The sequence below is a fragment of the Hirundo rustica genome, chromosome 1 (genome assembly GCF_015227805.2).
Source record: "Hirundo rustica isolate bHirRus1 chromosome 1, bHirRus1.pri.v3, whole genome shotgun sequence".
Taxonomy (NCBI): Eukaryota; Metazoa; Chordata; class Aves; order Passeriformes; family Hirundinidae; genus Hirundo; species Hirundo rustica.
In genome coordinates, this window is record NC_053450.1 from 59,059,932 (window position 1) to 59,081,856 (window position 21,925).

At 38.7% G+C, this 21,925-nt stretch overlaps 1 protein-coding gene across 1 annotated transcript in view; it reads left to right on the forward strand.

The window, feature by feature from the left end:
• Positions 1-1,294: 1,294 nt before the first annotated feature.
• C1H18orf63 (chromosome 1 C18orf63 homolog) overlaps positions 1,295-21,925 on the forward strand; it is a 29,764-nt gene continuing 9,133 nt past the window's right edge. Inside the window, exons 1-14 of the mRNA XM_058422484.1 lie at positions 1,295-1,490; positions 3,625-3,794; positions 4,443-4,521; positions 5,923-5,979; positions 7,317-7,428; positions 8,147-8,188; positions 9,144-9,220; positions 10,616-10,725; positions 11,459-11,555; positions 11,651-11,736; positions 12,253-12,436; positions 13,741-14,817; positions 15,797-15,913; positions 17,112-17,199. Coding sequence (XP_058278467.1) covers positions 3,661-3,794; positions 4,443-4,521; positions 5,923-5,979; positions 7,317-7,428; positions 8,147-8,188; positions 9,144-9,220; positions 10,616-10,725; positions 11,459-11,555; positions 11,651-11,736; positions 12,253-12,436; positions 13,741-14,817; positions 15,797-15,913; positions 17,112-17,168 — 2,229 coding nt within the window. The 5' untranslated portion in view covers positions 1,295-1,490; positions 3,625-3,660 and the 3' untranslated portion in view covers positions 17,169-17,199. The remainder of the gene's footprint in view (positions 1,491-3,624; positions 3,795-4,442; positions 4,522-5,922; positions 5,980-7,316; positions 7,429-8,146; positions 8,189-9,143; positions 9,221-10,615; positions 10,726-11,458; positions 11,556-11,650; positions 11,737-12,252; positions 12,437-13,740; positions 14,818-15,796; positions 15,914-17,111; positions 17,200-21,925) is intronic.

Here is a 21,925-nt window from a genome sequence, read left to right on the forward strand (position 1 = left end):
GCCCCGCCCCTCCGCCCCGCCGGCCTTTCATTGGCGGAGGACAGTGCCGTTCAAAGCAGACGGGCTGCCTGGGGGCAGCCCTGGCCGCCGGGGGCGGGACTTAGCCGTCGTGCCTCGCCCTCTCCTCGCCTCTCCGCCGATCCACGTGACGGGCGCTGGTGGGCGGGGCGGGGCCGGTGCCGGGACCGCCCTCGCTGGCTTCCGTCGGGCCGCGGTCGGTGCTGGGCGCTGGCGTCGCAGTTTCTTTATTGTCCGCTTCCGGAGATGGTCGCCCCAGCGTGCGCGTTTGGCAGCGGCGGGCTGCGGGGCTGCCCGTGTGCGCTCCGACGAGCTAATCGCCGACTTGCAATGTAGAACTACACTGGAATGGTTTGGGTTGGAAGTGACCTTTTAGGTCATCTACTTCCAAGTCGCCTGCTACGGGGACCACTAGACAAGATTGTTCGAAGTCCGATCCAGCCTGGCCTTGAACACTTGCAGTACAAGAAAGACAAGGAACTGCTGGAGAGGGTACAGCACAGGGCCACAAAGATGTTTAGGAGTCTACAACACTTACGGGAGGAGACTCAGGGAGCCATCACTCTTTTTAGTGAGACAGGACGAAGAACAATGGCTATAAACTAGAAAAACAAGTTTCACCTTAACATGAAGACCTTCACGTTGAGAGTGGCAGAAATGGGCCGGATGGGGCTGCCCAGGGAGGTCGTGGAGTCTCCCGCTCTGGAGACATCCAAAACTGACCTGTACGCGTTCCTGTGAAGCCTGCTCCCGGTGACCCTGCCTTGGCAGGGGCGTTGGACTAGACCATCTCCAGAGGTCCCTTCCAACCCTAACAATCTGTGATTCTGTGATTCAGGCTTTCTGGGCAGCGTGTTCCAGTGCCTCAGCACCCTCGCAGTAAAGATTTTTTTCCTAACATCTCAGCTGAATTCTCCGGGTGCCGCTGTGGTAAAGGCGGCTGGCGCCCCGGCTCGGCGGAGAGCTGCCTGCGCCCAGCTAAAGCGCCTTTGCCATGGGCACACGCAGCGCCGAGCGCGGCGGGCTGAGTTACACCCGGACACAACGTGGCCGTGCCGGGGCTCTGGCCGGCGCTGTGACCGCCCGAGCGCCCCGGCCTCTCCTGCCGGTGTCGCAGCAGGCAGGGGCTGCCCGGGAAGTCACACATCCCCGCTGATCCCGGCAGCGGCGAAGGCGGGAGGCGCGCGGCTGCCGCTTTTCCCGCGCCGCCCGTGAGGTGATCCCGGCGGGAGCGGCCCTTCCACAGACGCTTCCTCAGAGCTCCTCCGAAGCCCCGGCTGTCGCAGGAGTCCCTCGCTCCGCCTTGGGAGAGCTGTCCCACGGGGCTTGGAGCGAGGGTTCCCAGTGGCACTGCCCTGTTTTGCTGCCAGGTGGCCAGGTGGGCTGAGGGCTCAGGGAGCGGTGCCCTCCCCTTCTCTCGGTGAGGTTCTGTCACCAATCCAGCATCCTGTTTCCCTTCGGTTTTGGCTGAGGTAAAATGCGTTTCCTTATGTTTCCTTTGCTCTGCTCTCAGATGTGTTCGATGTCTTTTTCTGTATTTCAGGCCAATATGGGTGCCCACATCCCCATGTCACGTCTACACACAACTTGGATGCCTCAGCAGCAATAGCCCCATAGACACACTCAGGCGTGATTATAGGCTGGATTTGTGGGGGGTTTTGTAGCATAAAATTTACCCAGGATGACCTGTAACCCTTGTTGAAAGCTGGTGCTTAACTTCTGCACCCTGAGCTTGAGTGCAGCTTCCTACTTCAATGAATGCCACCATCATCTTCAGATCCTGCCTCAACTTTTCAGGCAGCCTGACAGTAAGAGTAGTAGCTACTCTCCGTCAGATTGGTTCCCTGCTTTAATAAGGAGGTTCTGCATTCCAGCTTCCAGATTGTTACAGAAAATTGCAAACACTGCTGCCAAGCTCTGGGATTTAGTTGCCTGTTCTGACAGAAAAGACAGTGATAGCCATTCCCTGACTGATGTTCTTTTCAGCTTACGAGGAGCTCAGCGATGGTTTCAAGATCACGGGCTGTGAATTATCGGCATGTAAAGGCGCAATTTCTCCCACACACGTAAAGTCCTCTCGTACAGAGGGCGGTTGTATTTATTTCCGATGATTTATAACCAGTAGTTCTTTCATAACTGGCAGTTCTGTGTTATCTTTATCCTCTCCCCTGAAGGGAGAAGCCTTTTGCAAGCACTCTGTCCCATTTGCTTTTAAGATGTCTGGGAAGATTTAACTTACGCTTAATACAGCAAGTTGTTCCCACAGGGGAGTCATCCTCAAACATCAAGCAGGGCACTGGAGCATTGCAGCATGTGTTTTACAACATCTGGGCCACAAAACTCCCCAATAAACATTATGAAAGCTGAGGACTCAGGCTTTCCTTTCCATGGTTGCATAAGGACAAGACTTTTTTTTTCATTTGTTTAAAATGGAGCATTCCCTTGAGCTGTAGCTTTTGGAATTCTCTGATGAAGTGATAATCTTGGCTGACATTTAAAAAAAAAAACCAAAACAAAAAAACCAACTACTTTTCATGACTGCCGAAACAAATTGAAATGTTTTTCACGTGATAGAAGTAAGAAAACATCATTTTCTTTTAAATGACAGTTATAAAACACTCACCTTGTGATTTTTCTTGGATATGATGGCGCTAATCTGCTTAAAGTGTTACATTGTAAAGAAAGCAAAGCAAAATCAGAATGGCGAAGTTATCTTTGGCATTGTTCTTCAAAATATGCTTCCAATTCATAATTGTTTTATTACAATTTACAAAATTGCTTTTCAGGTGAATACCTGGTGAGTTCATAAAATTTGGGATCAAAATATTTATTGCTGTCCTCACTGTTCCAATGAGAGCATTTCCCAAAATTGTTTTGGGGTTTGGAGAGGGAAGAAATATGAAACCAGCTTTTCCTGGCGTGCAATGCTCATTCCTGGCTTTCTAACTACCTCTCTTTCTTTGAAATACTTTGGTTTAAAAAAGGTGCTGCAGTTAAAAGGCTTATTTTTCTTCAAATAATGATAGATTTCTTTTTTTTTTTTTTTTTTTTTCCTTTTTTTTTTTTTTTGTCATGACTGTTCTAGCTCATTACTCTGAGCCTGGCCTGTTCTGTAGGGCAAAGGGGCACACAACAGGCACCCAACAAGATGGGTAATATGAATTCACGTTGTTCCCATTCACGTGTAGTTTGTTAGTACTGCATCAAAGAATCATATTCTTAGTCTGAAATTCTGGTTCTTTGGGTTCTTTGTGGTGGCTTTTAGGAAGTTACAAAAATGACAGAGTTCCATTGCATGTGCTCAGTTAATATGGCAAGGATCTTATATGTACTCTGTATTCTTTTCTCCTTGTCTTTAATTATTTCAGCTCTTGCAAAAAATTATTTTTTCAAGTATAATGCAATACATATAGAAAAAGGATATTCATCTGTTTTAGCTGACCAAATTATATTTTCTCTGTATTCTTAATCAAAATATAATTGATTATTTATTTACCTAATAACATATAAAGTTCTGTGAACAAAATACCTGCCTTACCTAAAAATTGATTTTTTAATTTTTTTTTTTTTTAATTTTTTTTTTTTTTTTTTTTTTTTTTTTTTAAGACCCAGGAGCTGCTTTGGGGCAACCAACAACATACCATGAATAGCACTAGACAGCAGTCTCTGTTCTTTGTCAGTCTCCCTGAGCTGCAAAAATTCTGTGCTGCTACGGTAACACTGAGTTCTCAGATACCAGAAACTGAGGCAAGGACGACACAGATAAAGACTTGCAGGTAAAGAGTTTTGAGGGCTGTTATTTCCAGAAGCTGCTGGTGGTTGTTATTCAAATATTTTATTAGCAGTACTAGAATTAACTGTAATAAAATCAGCAAAATTCTTATCAGTGGCAAATGGTAAAAAAACCTTTAAAATAGTGTTTCTTTTCCTTGGGTAAGGGACTCCCTGGCTATTGTGGAACAAAAAATACATTTCTATTATGTTTTAAATTTCACAGGCTAAAACTAACAAATCCACATACTTCAAATTTATGAATGGTTAAAATTAGTCTATGTTTACCTGCAAAGCTGGGATTCTTCCTGTAGTTTGAGACTAAGCGAAGGGATTGTTTGGAAAGCAGATGAAGGCTCCTTAGCATTCACCAAGCATTATGTTATTCCCTTTAAAAGAAAAGGGGTGAAAAGAGAAATTGTGCCAAAAGGAGCACTTTTGGAGAGCTCCATTTGTGTGCCAAAGACCTGTGATCTTTGTCTTAGACCACTGTGGGTTGTCTAGAGCAAGTAACTTGGACTAATCCAATTCATTATACTGAACCAATGGAAACGGATTAAAAGTGGAATGTATTGTGTTTGCAAAAAGAAAGGAAAATAAATTTAAGCTGAGGAAATAAAACATTTTTCATTTCTTTCTCACCTTTTTCATAGACAGTTGTTATTCCTGTATCAAGAGATCCTTTCTGCACCTGTTTTGGGGACACTGAATCAAATTTCGGTTGTGATGGCGGTCAGTATCACTGTGTAAATAAGTATCTGTAGTTACAGACTGCTGCAGATGGGCAGAGTGCACCTCACTCAAAAGAGAAAAGCAGCACCATGTTTTGTTGAAGTAAAATAATAATTGGACAGAGTTTGATGGGTCTGATGGAATTCAACAAAGTTTTAACAGTGTTCTGACAGAGTTCAAGAAGTTTGATGCCAAGGTTTACCTTAATAATTTCACACAGAAGAAACATGAAAAGGAAAACTGTGTTAGAATGACTCAGAGAGAGACTGGGGTGCAAAGAGTAAAGAGGGCCCTCCTGTGGAGACATGAGGTTCAGAGTGGATCCCTCTTAGGAATTCCTTTTTGGAGCCTATGTGTGGCTGTATCTAATCTTTGTCTCAGACTTGGTCAACAGTTCATGCCTAATGGAATTATCCCTACAATGTTTATAGTATCTGGGTACCTGCATGGATTAGTCATTCTTCATAGCATGAATTCAGCATGCTTTCAGTTATTTACTGCAGATCACAGGTAAGGGGTCTCTTGACCTTTTGTAAGGAAGGTTCTCTTACTTTCCAGTATGGAATCTCTAAGCTTGAGAGGAGTCCCTGCTCAAACAGAGTCACCTGCCATGCAGGCCAGCTGTCATACAGTCTGGCATTCAAGGAGTGCTTAGATTGAGCCCATCACAATTTTAATATTTAAAAGGTGAAGTAATTGGCTCCTAATCAATAGTACAGGCAAGACAGATGTCTTTGATTGAGTGCTGATAGCGCTTTGGTTATCTTGTACTTTTGAGTTTCAAAAACACCTTTTGAAATATTTTTCAAGACACCTTTACTCCCTCATAGATGAACCAGGGACTTTCCAGCTTGCAAGTTCATCCCAAGGATGTGAGGCCTTTTGCTTCTTGGTCAGTCTGAACTAAGTATGGCTAGGGGTCAATTGTATTCGTCACACACACGTTATGTTTCTCTAAGAAGTGGTTTGTTTGGGGATCAAGGATAAGTAAAAATATTTCATTTAAAGAAGACTTTTTTTTTCTGCGGTAGTGGTGTAGAAGGACAATTTAAGTCCTTTATTTTTTTTGATGGAATGGCCTTTTCAGATGGTGAACCAATATGTGGAATGAAATGGAGTCAATTGGTGAGGTGCCACCCAATTCACAAGGAGAGAAACAAGTGCAGAATTCTGTAGCTTTATTCTGGGCAGTTTTTGGCTTGCTTGTGACTGTATCTTTAGCTGGAATTGAGGTTACACTATGACAAATGCCTGAGCTAGTTTTAGTTTTCTCCTTTAAAACATAGGATAAAGTGTTTGCTTAACTATTCCCTTGCATGCTTTCCAAAGTCACTGTGGTACTAGAACTTAATTTAGGCTTAATAGCAAGCACTTGATTTATTTTTTTATTGTTGCTTTTAGATACCATTTTATGAATCAGGAATATGTCAAGCCTATGTGGAGAGACACGGAGCTACTGTAAGTGCTGAAATATGACACAGTTCTTTAGACTGTTGCACTTGTCTACAGTTGCTGTTGCCAGAGATGAGTATTTTTCATAGGTTCTGCAGTTTGCACTACAGAAGCCGAGTTTCAGGGTTAATAAATCTGCCCCATAGACAAAATGTGTCCTGTGAATTGGGACATGGTAAATATACTTTGTCAGACTCAACAGTTTTAAGGTTTGTGAGCAATACCTCTAGATTTCTCTGCTGCAGTGGCATCCTGCTCCTGCTCAGAGGCATTGGGGACTGACCTCAAGACAACCTTTGGACCACAGACCTGCAACTCTCATGATGGTGTCATCCCCTTCATCCAGTGGGAATGTTGAGGCAGCTGAACTGTCTCCCCATTCACCTTTGGGTTTACCCAGCCTGTACAGGACAGTCTCAGGGAAACAAAACAAAAGCACAGAGAAGAAATGGACCCCCTGAGCTTAACAGTGGATATATTTTTAGACCATTATGCTTATGATTTACTATCTTCTAGTATGCAACATCTCTGGGGTTTATGAATGTAAGTGTGGATGCATTAAAATTGCTGAGTCAGAAGACTGATTGTAACCAAAGCCAGTAACTCTCATAATTCATCTGCACAGCCAGCTGGGTGTATTTTAATTTGTTCCAAGAAGTGCAAATGCATATGCAGATTATTAAGACATACACTGTTCAAATATGCTTACCTTACAAAACTGCTTTATCTTGATATGTGTAGGTGATCTGTCATTGTTTGGTTTTCCAACATCAAGCAGTTCCTTGCAGGATTCATTAGAAACATTCGCCTGGAGGTGTATTACTTAACTCTTTTTAACCTACTGTAGTTGGTTTCTTGACTAATGCTGATGGTCAAGAGAAAGCTCTGCAGGACAGGCAGGCAAGTAGAGCAGTTGGGTGAGCAAAGCTACATTTGTCTACTGAGATTGCCAGAAAATGTCTCTGGTCTTGACTCTGACAGCAGAGGTAATGTCAGCTTTGGATGTTGTGCCTTTTGTCTGGGGGGAGTTGCATATCTAGTAAAGCACTCCTGGGGGTTCAGTCAGTCTATTCCTTGAGTCTGTTATCAGCCCTGTGAAAGCATTGTAGGAACTGTCGTGCACCTCACTTTAATGGTGTGTGAAATCCAAATGCCTACATCAAATACTGTGCTGCCTTCCTCTTGTAGCTGAGTAGGTGAAAGACAAACACATGTGTCACATACTAGGATTTGGCTCCAAGATAAAGTAGCAGTATATTTGCTTAAATTTTGACTGAGGCCTTTAAACAAAATCTGTTAAATTATTAAAAAAATATATTTCTTTTTGTCACTGTTGTTATTAGCTGGAAGCACCGCAAACAGTTACTTCAGCCCTTCTCCAAACCTGTCTTTCCTACACACTTACTGCCAGGCTTGCACCCAGATGGAACAAGGCTGGTCATCTTTTGGTGCAAGGTATTTGACTCACTTGGGTCAGGGATCAAGAATTTAGTTTTCAGTTGTTTATTGTAGCATTTATTTTCCATCATTTAAGTTCCATATTTACCTCATTCATTATAATAAATTGTTTCATTCCTTTACCCTATTACTTTTTTCCTTTATTTGCACTTCTATTGTTTTGTTATCCAAGTTCAATGACTCAAGTTAATGTTCTGAATGGACGTGCCATTCACCTTTTCACCTTCTTCTTTATCTTTGTAATAGATCAAATTATTACATCAACTCAATGGAATGTACCAGATGAAACCAAATATTATTGGACAGAGAATATCTTCTAAAAATTTGGCCTGTTTTTCAGATTCATGCTTTCAGCAGTGACACTTCTGCACATGATTTGTAGGCTCTTCTAAACAGACGTGTCTCAGAATGAGTCTCAGAATGAAATCAGCTGATTCAGGAGTAGCAGCTGGAAGTAGAGGGTTGGGAGGAAAAAGCGATTTATAGATTGCTGCCCACTAATATACTTTTGCATATCTCGCTTTCTTATTGAAGATGTTAATGCATCAGTGAAAAGTTAATTGATAGAGGGGATTTTCTCTCCTTAGAAGGAACACACCTTTCAGCATTTATGACAGACACAAACAAAACTGTATGGTTTCTCCTTTTTTTTTTTCACATAAACACTTCAGACATATGGTTTAGAAAATAATGTCTATCTATTCTATTTATTAAGGGAAAGACTTTCTGTCTCAGTCAGGAAGGCAAAATGCTGTTGGTAAGTGCAATATTCTGTTAATGGTAAAGTTAAAGATACAAGATAAAGTTAAGAACTTTCATACTGCCACAATCTTGGTATTACCCGCACAGATCTTAGGTTTTCATTCTGAAATAACTTCTGTCAAAATACCCTTGGTGGCAGATGATGTTCTGTCTTTGATAGTTGTCAGCTCAACTGAACCTCTGAAAAATTACTCACAAAGAAGATAACTTTTATACTATTAATCTGCAGCCTCAGATTGATGTTTGCCATTTTAAAGTCATAATTATTGCAATTAAATGTGCTTGCCTTAAATTAGGAGTCTTGCATGTGATGTGAAAGTTCCATAATAATAGATAGGAAAATGAGCTAAGGTGACTGTCCAGTATATACTGTTTGCTGTTCACAAAAGTGAAGTCACAAAGCCTGCTGGTTAGCTATTGCAACAATTACCAAGCAGTATTTTTATTCCATTATAAAAGTTAAAGAATAGCTATGGGGATAATGGAGTCTAAATTTGTAGCAGAGATACATGTTGAGGAACTCAGAGTTGAGTGAAAGTTCCGGAGGTGTAACCATAAATGCTTGCTTTGCTCATTTAGTCTTTCCTATTGACAGCTCCTGGATGGAAAGTACTGGGCTGAATGACTCAGTGCAGTAAATGGTTGTAGGAACTACATTTGCTTTGAAAATGGGTGTTTGTTTGTCAGGGATATGAGTATCAAGCACACAGTTGCATAGCCAGCCTTGAGTTTATGAGTTACTGTGTGACAGTAATTCGTTATTAATTTTATTTTTCACAGTTAAAATGCACATAATTTTAATTTCTGTGCTGAGAAAGTCTAGCCTTTTGATTTTCAAACACAGCATTTTTACTAACAATTACCTTAAATAAATATCTGGGTTAGCTTTCTGCCTAAGAGATGAGCTGTAATTCAAAACAGGGCATTGTACTTTTTTTTTTTCAATTTAGTTGTAGACCTAAATGTGTCAGAGAGACAGCTTTGCATCAGTGTGGAGCCTTGCTCAATTCGGCTGCCACCTCCTGAGGTACAAGCTTGTTATATTTTCTATGACTGTATTTGTTTTATTAATCTTAATCTTCTTTTCTGTTAGGTGACTTCCAGTTAGCATGATGGGGATAGAAGTGCTTATTTCTGATTGCATTGAGTCATTATCCACATTCCTTGACTATCTGCACAGGTTATAATAGCATAACATCCATATTGTGTCTATATTGATGGATTCTAACAAGCATTGTAAAACTGAGATGCAAGGCTAAGAGAGCTTTCAAAAATGCTAACAGAATATAGCAGTGAAGTGTCTTTGTGACTCTAGATTTCCTTCTAGCAGTGTTTTCTAGAAAGCTTTCAGTCACACTGCAGTACACAGACAATTTTGAGTAACAGCAGAGCAACTACATGTGAGTTGTTGGCACCATGTTCAAAGCCCCTTTATATGGTTATTATGGAATCTGCTTAATTTCTGTACAGCTTCCAAAATATTGAAGCAGCCAGGACTATGCTGCTTGTAAGCTTAATTGTTTAAGAAATCATTGTTGAGGTTGAAAACTTATTATCCTTTTTGACAGCCATGTCACCTGTGGTGAATACATCCATACATGCAGGGCATATTTTTCAGGCTTTCTGGTTTCTTCTAAAATAAATATTTCTGATCCAATCTCTTCCTTGTTGTAATAGAAGAGTAGAATTTCTTCTGAGACCTGCTTGGGATAGCGTAAACGTTAAAGCCATCTATAAGGAGCCAGTTCCCAAATGATACAGACCAATGATGGAAAAGAGAATGATGTGGCTTTATTATCAGATTCATCCTTTCAATACTTTCCTAAAACAGAGATGGTCAGATTTTCTCTCAGTGAATAAATGCAAACCCTCATAGATTATAGAAAGATAAAATGTTTCTCAAATCTCAGTCTTTGATTGTTCCCTACAGTCAAATTCTGACATTGTGAAAAAGTGTGGTGTTTTTTTGACTTCTCAGAGGATGAAACTTTTTGTCCCATTAATTCTGTTCCTTGGATATTTGCACATGCTTAGGCAAAGTGACACACACAGTTACTAGAATGCCAGCCATGGGTATCTGATTTGACCTTTTTAAAAGTGCTCATGGAAGTGAGACAGCTCTCAGTTTGATAAATTCCTTCTGTACTCTTATTAAGCCATTTCAAATAAAGTTTAAATCTCACTGATTTCAATAAACTTTAAACCTTGTACTTGCACAGCTTGTGGAAGGGTGGGCTGTAATGTAAGGTAGTGTGCAATTTGATGACGGGAATAACTTCTGAAATAATCAATCTGTGAGAGCTGATGAAAGAATAATAATATATCAAGTTTCAGTGTATCATGATACATGATTATTTTTGAAAGTTTTAAATTTGTACTGCTGCAGAATTATTTGCAAATAAACTTTCTTTTCTGTTTTAAGCTGGGAGATTTTGATATTTCAGCAAACACCGTAAAGCTGTTTGACAGCAATGAAAGTACAGTTATTCAGCAACATTCCATATTAAGTAACTGGTGCTATGTTTTGCCAAGGTAGGAATCTGTTCACATTTCAGCAGAAATATACATTTTCTCAGAACGTTTTCCCTTCCCTTCCCAGAACGCTGAGAATTTTAAACTAGTGATAAGAACACTTCTGTTTTACAGTCTGTTTTAAATTCAGAAATTTGTTGTTGTTTTTATGTCATTGCTAAGGAAAATAAGAAAAATTAATAAACAAATCATAAATTACACATTTAAATACTATTTCAGTTTTACTAATCTTTGTGCTACTTATATGTTATCCAAGATCATCAGTTTTTCTCAAGTACAATTTTAGCAGAAGGCCAATTTAAAGAAAAAGTATTTCCACCTTTGCCATGAACTACCTCCATTTTTACCTAAGATTTTTCATCATTAAATATAGGAGAAGTAATGATGATATTTGCTTTTGTTCTACATTAACTTCTGGTGAGTGTTGAAGAGAAATGGCACTTGTAGTTGTCACATTCTTTACCATACTTGAGGAAATATTGCTACTGTTATGCCATCAACTTATGAGCTAAAGATATTAGTCCTCAAAACATAAAAATAGTCTCTAAATACTTTGAATGCCAAAAATAAGATTATTTTTCCCCAAAAGATCAGTATATTTTCAACTGGATTTAATGACACCCTTTCTAAGCATCTGTCCTGGTTTAGGACAAATTTGAGAGAAAATCCCTGAACAGGGTCTTTCTGGGGAGTAAACCAGTAAATGGCTCTTCCCTTCTTTACCTGTGCACAGCATGAAAATGGGTCAGATCATAAACATCAGCCACATAATTCCTCCAGAATCTCCTTTCCGTTCCTATAAGGACTTTGAGATGCACTGGAAGAGTCTGGTAAGAAGCACACACACTGCTTTCACTTTTCCCTCCCTTTTTTGTGCCTATTGGTTTTGTCCTTGTAATACCTGTTCGTGTTTGGTTTATCTAAGTATGGATATGTTCTTCCTGAGGATCTTGAAGAGACAAAAGTGTACTTGAGTGTTTACTTCAAACCAATAGGGGAAAGGTTCTTCACGTATCCTTTCAGTATATATTTGTTACATTTCCTTCTTTCATAATTTCATAGCAGTCAGTAGAGAAGTGTTTTACTAGACAAATTGAAACAAAATATTTAGTCAAGTGTCTGTCCCAGTATTGAATAATAGGAGGTCAAATAGAACAAATTGCTTCATGGCTTCCATAAATGTGATAATGCCACTTTAAATGTGATGTAAAGGAAAGTGCTGTAAAAGATGGTTAAGTTGTGTAAAAATGTGGCCAACAAAGATTGCTTTTAAAGAGAACTTTCCTGCCAAGAAAGAGTAGACTAAGGGTTACTTATACTGAGTAATCTTTGCTGTTATAAGTTAATGTGGTATAATTGTGCTGAAGTCCTGTATCTTTATAAACTTCAGGCCCATAAGGAATTAAGTGCTTTTGTTCACCTTTTTAGAAACCATTTAGACAAACTCATGTTTGCTTCTCAACAAAGATGATTAATAATTATAGAAATGTAAAGAAACCTGTTACGTGTCCCTGAACACATACTCAGGTACCCTTTAAGTTGCATCCGAAGTCAGCCAGTGCAGTATTTCCCCAGAACAGATGCAGAAAGTGTAGTGAACTCTTTCCTTTCTGACATGAAGAACAGTTTTTCACAGCTGTGTGGATTTCCAGTAAAGATGACAAGTAAAGCACTTTATGCTACAAAGGAACTCTCCAGGGCTTCAGTGCAAGTAAGGCTTTTTTTATAAACATATTAATGGCACATACTTTTTCATTGTATTTCTGATGGTGAAGTTATTATGAACATTATAAATACATAAAAAGTGGACTTGATGTTAATTAGTTGCTATCAGTATTTGCAATTCTATTTTTCTTTTTTACAGTTGGATATCCAGAACTTTCTCAAATCTCTTCCATAATAATAAAAACAGTAATAACAACAACAATAATAACAGTAACATTATTATGATTGTTACAAGGGCATGTAATGACAGGACAAGGAGGAAGGGCTTTAAACTGACAGAGGGTAGATTTAGATTAGATATTAGGAAGAATTTTTTGCTGTGAGTGTGGTGAGGCACTGGGACAGGTTGCCCAAAGATGTGCATTCCCCATCTCTGGAAGTGTTCCAGGCCAGGCTGGATGGGGCTTTGAGCAACATGGTCTGGTGAAAGTTGTCCATGACCATGGCAGTGGGGCTGGAACTAAATTATCTGTCAGGTCCTTTCCAACCCAAACCATTATAATTCTATTATTATTATTATTATTACTAGCAGTAGTAGTAGTGGTACAATTTATTTAAAAACAAAAAGAGGACTGTGTGGACAAAAGCATTTTAAAACACTCAAGCTGTAAGATTTACTCCATATCTGGTGATGGAAAGGAGGCAAGTAATCAAAACTCCTGTAATTTGAGGTTGTGACAAAGGCTGAGGCTCAAATTTCTTTGGTAGCAATGTATGAAAGAAGAAATGAAGTAATTAGTTCTGAACAAAGAATAGTGACAGAAGTTGCAGAGGTTCTAAAATACTATAATCCTCTTTCAGAGAGCAGTTCCTGTTTATGTCTCTCCAGTGATCAAAGCTAGAATGGGTCCTCTGTGTCATCTGCAGTTTTTATAGACATCCAAGCTGTCTTTTGCTCAGAATACAGATGCTCTTAGAAGTCTTAAGAGATGAGGAGCCCATTCAGTCAAACCCTCTGCAGAACCCCTCAAAAGGGGTTGGAAATTATCCGGTTGGAAAGCACTAAACCAAGATAATGACTGTAATTTAACTTTTTCCTTCTGAGAAATACGATATTCTAGCATAGTTTGTAAACAAAGAACTCGGGGAGAATTAAAAAAATAAAACCCTTAATTTATAGTGACAACTAAATATTGTTTTAAAATATTGTATTTCTCATCCAAAACACAAAATTGTATGTTCATATATTGTGATGTGTGTTAGGTTGATATCATGTAGCGATGCAATAGGTGGCACTATCAGATCGTTAAATCCAGTTTATTCGATTTAGCAGCTCTTGATGTGTTGCAGGAAATAAAACCTAAGCCTACGAAACTGGACGGTGAGATGGTTTGTGTAGTGTCTCTAACCCAGGCTCGTCCAAGGAAACCGTTTTCTCCTGGAATCCCTTCACCGTGCAGTACGGAAAACAGCCACTGGATGGAGTGTTTGATCAAAGAGCCAGGAACGTACAGGTTTTCGAGTAGCTGTAGGAGTACAGGAGGGGTTAGCGTTGAAGCAACAGAGAAATCAATGAGCAGTAAGCAAATACCAGGCCTACCAGAGCTACCAAGTGTAAAATCTTCAGGAACACGTGTAAACTCAGCCTTTGAATCCACGCCCCCAAAAGTCAGCAAAATTATACCAATTTTCAAAGGAAAGTTGATGCAAATGAATGGAAAGATCACAAATCAAACAGATAGGAAGAAAAGGGAAAATGCTGAAAGGCGCTCACCAGTAGTAAGTGTGGGTGTTTCATCTGCTATGCTGTCTGTGAATAAATCCAGCATAACTGAGGTTTTCAAACACATTCAAAATATGCCAGTCAAAACTCCTACTGATAACAGCATGCTTCAGGTAAAGAACAAGAAGGCACACACAAAACATGGTACACCCATATTCCGTTGGAAAACCCAGTCTAGTGGACAAATTGTTAACACTGATTTTTCTGAAAACTCAGCTTCAGGTGGGAATCCAAATGACGTTAATCACAAAAAAGCCAATTCTCCGTTCTTTCTTAAGAATGTTGGGCCAGTGCTTCAGAAATCAAACACCAGTCCACGTCTGAATACACATGAATCTCCTGCTTCCAGTGCAAGAAGGGGGAAAAAGTTTGCAAGTCAAAGTACTACTCAATCTCCTGAGAAAGAGCACCAGCCAAAAGAAGTGCATTTGCAGATTTGTGAATTAGACAATGAAATTACAAATTCCAGTTTGTCACTGCAACAAACAAAGAGATCAAATAAAGGAGCTGGGTTAAATATTCATGAATCTGTCTTCAGAGATACAGTGTGCGTGGCCAAGAGGGAAGAAAACAAAGCAGCCTGCCACTCTAAGGACTGTACTGCTGAGACAACCAATCATCATTCCAAACCTAACTTTGAACAGGTACAGTAAAGAACAGGGCTCATTCTCACTGCTTCTCACAAATTCAAAAACAATGTTAAGCAATAAAGAGCATGACTTTCATCATGTTCTACCATAATTCTCAATATAGTTTTCTAAAATTCTACCATATAACTTAATGTTTTCAGCCGCTGGTGCTTTTTTTTTCTGAAAGGGAAGATGATTTACTGTGTGAAATAAGTGCTTCTTTAATTTGGAACTGTTTTGGTGGGCTGATTAGTTTTCCTTTGTTTTAGACAGTTTATCCAGGTCTGTGTGAGGTTAACATGGTGACTTTTTTTTTTTTAGTGTTCAGTCTCTCTCCATGTAAAACCATATTAATGGAATAATTCCTTCCTCCTGGAAGGAATCTCAAACCTCATCAATTGTACAGTGCTGATGGCAGTTGTGTGTAAGGCATTGTGCTGTTAGACAAACATGGAAGTTTTGAAAATACAAGTTTAATTCCAATTTCACAAAAAGCACAAGTTGCAACTGAAAAAATCCCACTGGACATGAGGAAAAAAAAATCTTCAATGTGAGAACAACTAGTCAGCTGCTAGAACAAGTTGCAGAGGGAGGGTTTTTGGGTTTGTTAGCCTTCCAGATTCTCAGAACTCGACTGAATGGGGCCCAAAGCAAGGTGATCTATCTTTGAAGTTAGCTCTATTTTGAGTAAAAGTTATGGTTACGTAACAGCTAGAAGTACTTTACCACCTAATTTTTCTGTGATTCCCCTGCATCTCAATTAAATAAATGGTTGGGCTGATTCCTGTGCTATTTTCATGAGGATGATATTCCATATATAGGGTACACGGATGAAATGTCTTGAGCTTATCACGTTTTTCATCTATACAATGTGATTTGGTGGGTTATCTCAGCTTTATGTGATGAGGGGACCTTCTGAAAATCAGGTAATTTTAAAAGTTCAAAATGTTGTGGGGTGTTTTTCTAAATAAGGTATAAACTTCTATACTTTAAGATGATTACAGGGAACAAGTATCTGGCATGTGAAACATTGACCTCCAAACCAACTTTGCCAGTCAAGGAGAGCAACATGGAAGCATCTGTACAGAAAGGTTGTGCCAGAAGAAGACAGGTAAACTGCCTCCCCCCACACACACATGCACTTCTTGATCCAGTCCAGAAGGAACTCCATAAGGAGATGAAAAAATATTTAAATATTTTTAGTATGTTCCAATTAAAATGGGCTGGCTAAGAAATCTTACTGACCTCTCTGGATAAAATTAACATTAACCAGGATAAAATTGACAGTAACCATTGGGAATGATACTGTGACTTGAAGAGTTCATTTTAAATGTTTGTCTCCAGCAAAACATGCTACTGAAATGTTTAATGGTGTTACTGTTTCTGAAGCAGGTTTTCTGATTCTACAGAAAAGTTCTATCCTGCCCAATATAAGTCTGGGCATTCTCATTGGCTCTGTGAGTTTTTCATCTCAAGGACTTGAATTTAGGAATGTTCTGTAGAAATGCCTTTTTGTTTTGTTATGCTTTTAAAGCCAAATACAAGACGATTCTGGACGTTTTAACTGTAATTAAAAGAACACAGTCTGTGCTCTCCATGCAGATCAGAAAAGGCCAGTGCAGCCACCCCAGGGGCCTGCTGCAGGAACACACTCATACCCCAGAGCTTGAGCTGCAGCAAGGAAGAGAAGAGTTTGTGTGGGGAGCGCCAGCCCAGCTGCTCTGAGCTGGCCCCATCCAACTGCAGCTGGGAAAGGCCCTTTCAACAGGGCCACAAACGAGTCTGCTGGTTACAGGCTCAGCTCTGCAGTGCTACAGCAGTAGTGTCCTCCCACAAAGAGAAGAAAATCAGCAACTAAAAACAGTTGTTTATAAGAATAACAACCCCAGGGGTCTGGGTATTGAGGGGAGACTTCCACCACAGTATGAATTGTTGAAGTCCTTTGCCTGCCACTGGGAATGACTCAGATATACCCGGGCTTGTGAGCATGGAGAGCTTGTAGCTGGTCTGGCATCTCTGCTGGAATGGGGAAGGGCACTGCCTTGTCCTAGTCAGGAGTCAAAAAGTGCCCCATGCATTCCTCACTCTCCGGGCAGGCTGTGAGTAGTAAAGGTATCTGCCCGAGTCCTGCGAGCTACTTTTGGGAAGTGTTAGGACACAGTGAGTTCTCACTGCTACACTGCCACTGCAGTGCTGCCACTGCTGGACTCATTGCTGCTTCATTTGCTTTATTGGGTTTTTCTTTTTTGTTGTTGTTTTTGTTTTATTTTTTTTTTTTCCTTTTCTGTTTGTCTTTTTTTTGTAAGCAGAAAGAAGAAGGTTATTCAAAGTTAAAGAGAGCCAAAAGAAGTAAAACTTCTACTTAAGGTGTTCTGGAGTATTGCAAGAAAAATCTGGGTATGTTTATTACAAATTTAAAATACTTTCCTTTACTAAAATAATATGTCTGTAGTAGTTCCTATGCTTTTGTATCATGATGATGATATCAGCTGTCTACAAAGGAATCACTTAAGAAAAGGCTTCTAGAGCAAAGTGGTGAGGTGATTGATGCAAAGGACACTAGTAAATAAAGCATTGTGCCTTTTTTGTGAAGCAAGCAATGTTAAAAAAAAAAAAAAAGGCATTTTATACTTACTAGAACTTAGAGTTTGACATAAATTTGTACTTTGATTGGCTCATTTTTCTCTCAGACTAAAATAAGCCTGGTTTTTGAGCTTCAGAGTTTCACTTGAATCCGAGTTGAAGTTGAAACCAAAAACCATGAAAATGGAGCTGTGTATATTATTTGATATCATTACAAGAAACGTGGCTAAATGCTCTTGTGTTGCTGAGATCTAATCACAGGACAAAATCTTCTGTCATAAAAACTGAATAAATTTAGTTTTGTGACAAGATATTTCAACCCACATTGTGGGTGGTTGTCAATAATATTTTTGCAGGATAAAACAAGCTTGTCCTTTCAACATTCCTTTGAATATCAAGGATACAGCATTAGGACATAGCATAAGAAATTCACCAGGTTTAAAGACTGAATGCCTGTCACAAGTTATTAGTAGTTGAATGTGCAGGAAAGAGTAGCCTATACAGTTAACTGTTTCAGAGATAAATAGATGTATATTTATTCAAATGAAAGTATTGATGTAAATAAGATGGTCATGCAGACAGAACAGCACAAAAATGTAGATTATACAAAGCAAATAGATAAACAGAGCAATAAAGATGAAAAATACAAACTGCACATCTTTTAACCTGGCTTTTAGTTTCAGTGGAAGTGATAACAAGTAGCCAAATGTGCATTTTGTTTCAGAGATGCACTTTATGAACTTCCTTTCCTAATTGGGATATATTTCCTCCAGTGAATAAATGTATCAGTTGTCTGCTTTTCCTAAAGAAAGTCTCTGGTATAGACAGAAGCTTTCTATCTCTGGACTTCACACTTTGGTATTTAACATATTCTGTCCCTGGGTTTAGCATTTCATCTCTCCTGCTACAAGCCAGGCCTTTCAGGCATGGTCCTTCAAAGGTGATCTGTTCTAGTGATCAGAACAGATATCCACAGGTCCAAAGTCTGTGACTTTCACTGAGGACTGATGAGCAGAGGTGGTGTCTCTGCGAATGGTCGGAACTTTACTTTTTTTAACTCTGATTTTTTTTTTCTTGTTTATGAGTTAAATGCTACAGCATCAAGTTGATCATGGTAGACAATGCTTAAACCCCAGAGAGAAAACAGTGTCTTCCATACAGTGTTTAAAATATGATTTCCAAGAATCCCACTGGTAAGGGTTCTTCATTGGTGTTGATGATTTAAAAAGAAAACTGGAGCTAAAACAACTTCTGCTGTTGGATTCTTGCCTAGAGTTTTGAATCTGAAAAGCTGGGCTCTAAATTCCTTTATTATATATCACTGCATATGCATTCAGAGTGCATGTTTTCATTTGAACACTTGGGAATTACTGGTGAGTTTTCAAATTTACTGTGTAGCAAGATTTATGTGTGAGAAGTCCTTACAATGGAATTCAATGATGTAGTCAGCAGGAAGGACTTGGTTCTATAATTCATGGCAAACCCCCCCATTTTTTGCAATTATCTTGCAAAAAGGGTTAGTTTTTATGACTTATGTGCCAAGTTGCACAGCCTCTTGACCTGTCCAGGAAATCACAGCATAATCCTAATTTTTTCTTTGTTTTGTTGGAGTGTGTTAATAAAGCAATGTGAGAGAAGTATTTAACATTTTAAGAAGCTGAACATTTGATTCTAATACTATGGGTTTCCGTGCTTATTTCTGTATTAATGGAAGTCATCCTATCATTTTCAAGGTCAAAAACTACTGTGAAAGGGAAATTTGTTTTCTAAGACAAATCAGAAGAACAGCATATACTACTGCAGAAAGATGTTTTAAAAGAAGCATTTGCAGCATTGCAAATGCAGTGTTGATGGAAGGACAGACACAGTAAAAATGGCAGCACTGACGCTTCTAAGCTTTCTCCACTGATCTGCAAAACTCTTCCTGTTGTTCTGCTCCTGTGTTGTAGTGAGACACTGACCTTTGGTTTCAGCTGCCAAATTTCTTTTAACAAATGAGAAGACACAAATTCATCACAGAAAATAACAATAGTAGGATTTCACCTGAAAGTATTTGCTGCTATTACTGTAAGGATATTTTGTGAATATAAGAGTAAGGTAGGAGGTCCACACAATTGGAATTATATGAAAAAATTCTCAGCAGTTTTGAGCTGAGATCTATTGGACTGTTTCTTCTAAAAGGTGCCACCCTCAAGCCAACATTTAGGAATTTATCGTATAATTTGAAGGCTATTCTACAGAAATGTCAACAAAACTGTCATTCAAATGCTTTTTTTTTTGGTGTGAATAGTAGGCTAAAATAATATCTTTCCCGTGTAGTGAAAATATTTGGTTTCATTAAAAAAAAAAAAAAAAAGATTCTGAAAATGTTCAATCTTTCAATGAAAAAGCAGTTTCTTTTATGATGGGGGAAAATATCCTAATCGAATCTAGTAGCAGAGATAACCTTTGGACTATGTACATCAGTAGGTTGTTGGTACCTGAGTACTTACGATGTACCCCAGAAAAGACTTGCTATTGTATTATTTTTTCTGTTGTCCTATCCATTTTCCATTGCTATGGGATTGTTTCAAGTTAGGACTTAATTTATTGCATGGTTGACCATTTATAAATGGTAAAGAATGATATCTTACTTTCCTGTAGAGTTGAGAATGTGGTTTGGCTGCCTGACCTCAGCCAAAGGTTAAGAAGGTATGAATAAACTTCTGCAACAGAAGTTCCTTCTGCCAACACCACAACTGACTGTGATATTTTGAGGGCTTTAAATTTAAAAAGCCCAGACCTAAGAGGATGAATCTGTGCACAGTACCACGTACTTATGATGGGGAGAATTCTTTCTTGTTCTGTATAAAAATGCAGACATTTAATTTGAATGCCCTGAACCCAGACTTTGTAAAAAGAATGCAAATACAGATGTGGGAATACAGCAATATTATTTTCCCTCATATTAGCCATAGAGTTCTCAGTGTCTTTTGTTTTCTTCTATGATGTAAACTTTTTCTGTTTTCCTCCATTCCAGTTCCCAAGAGCGCACTAACATACTTGAGAATCTCTGAACTTTCTGTATTTTGCTGTTTGTCATCGGTAGCTGTTTCTGAATGAAAACTTGAGGGTTACATACAGCCAAGTGAATGCGTGTATCATCAACTTCTTCAGATAGTTCAGGTTAATAAGCCTCTAATGCATTTGAAAATTTAACTATATTGTTTAGTTTTTGAATCACATTTTGTATATCCTGCTACTTGGTTACACAGTTAATCATTCTTCCAAATTATTTCATTGTTTCTAGTCAGGTTTTTAAAGATAAAATATTTAATTATTTGTTATAGTGTCTGGGCCAGTTTGATTCATCAGTAAAAAATTCCCAAATAAGTTTTCCTTGTCAAGTCAAGTGATTGGAAAATAAACAGTTTTATTCCTATGGCAATAATTTAAAGGCTAGAATTTACTCAGACTTCATTAATTCTTCTTGTAATTTTTGATGACTTTTCAGATATGAAATTGTTCTGTAAAAGATTTTTTTAAGTTTAATTGACAACCCCATTCTTCAGGAGTTCATAGGGAACCTGTAGTAGTTGTCCCTGGAGTAATTTTGTTGCAGTAAGTGTGACTTCAGTGACATACTTCAATGTGCAGATACAAATACAAACACATATACAAGATCGTTGCTTCATAATCACTGCTTTGAAGTCAATATTGTGTGACCTGGAAAGAAGGAAGAAAATGTCATGCTAGATCCTAAACTCAAACCTTACAGAACTGTAGTTTAACACTTGTTTTGGACATACATTTGCAAATCCTTTTTTTCTAAAGGAATTGACACAATGGGACTTTATGCTCTTCATGAAACTTTTTTTTTTTAGGTTTATATTGCAATAGCTGTGTTTCTCTTCACTTCATTTTTCCAAACTGGATTTTGTCTTACTACTATGACAACTTTTGTTTTGTTTTGTTTTTTTCTTGAATAGTGACTGTCAGTATAGCTCTAATTTCATGGTGCCAGTGTTTAAAAGGAAGTGAGCTCTTCAACAGCATGTCATTTTCTCATACATTAAAAAAAAAAAAAAAAAAACCACAAACACCAAAAAACACCACCACCCCAAACAGAAAACCAACCAAACAAGAAACAGTAAAAGAAGTTAGTGCAATATACTCAGCAAGAAATCAGATTATATTTACATTTTATCTGGAAGCTGGTATACAAGGCTACTTTTCAAATGCAGTGGTTTAGTTACCATTCATAGGTTTGACTGTATGTAACTCATCTTTCTCCGGACTTACATGAAAAAGCCTGTAGAGTAGTTACATTTCTACCACACTATGTAAATTAGTGTTTTGCCTGATATGTTTCCTATTGTTGCTTTTAAAATGCTGCTGGTTGCCAACATTTGTCCTGTATTATCATAGAAGTAATTTTGCACTACTTTTGCCTTTTTAAATGTTTATGTCATTTTGTGTTATCAGTTATAAAACTCAAAATACAGAAAAAATTATCTCAGCTGCAATGTGCTCCATTTAAATAAAGTGCTGAGTTTCTCAT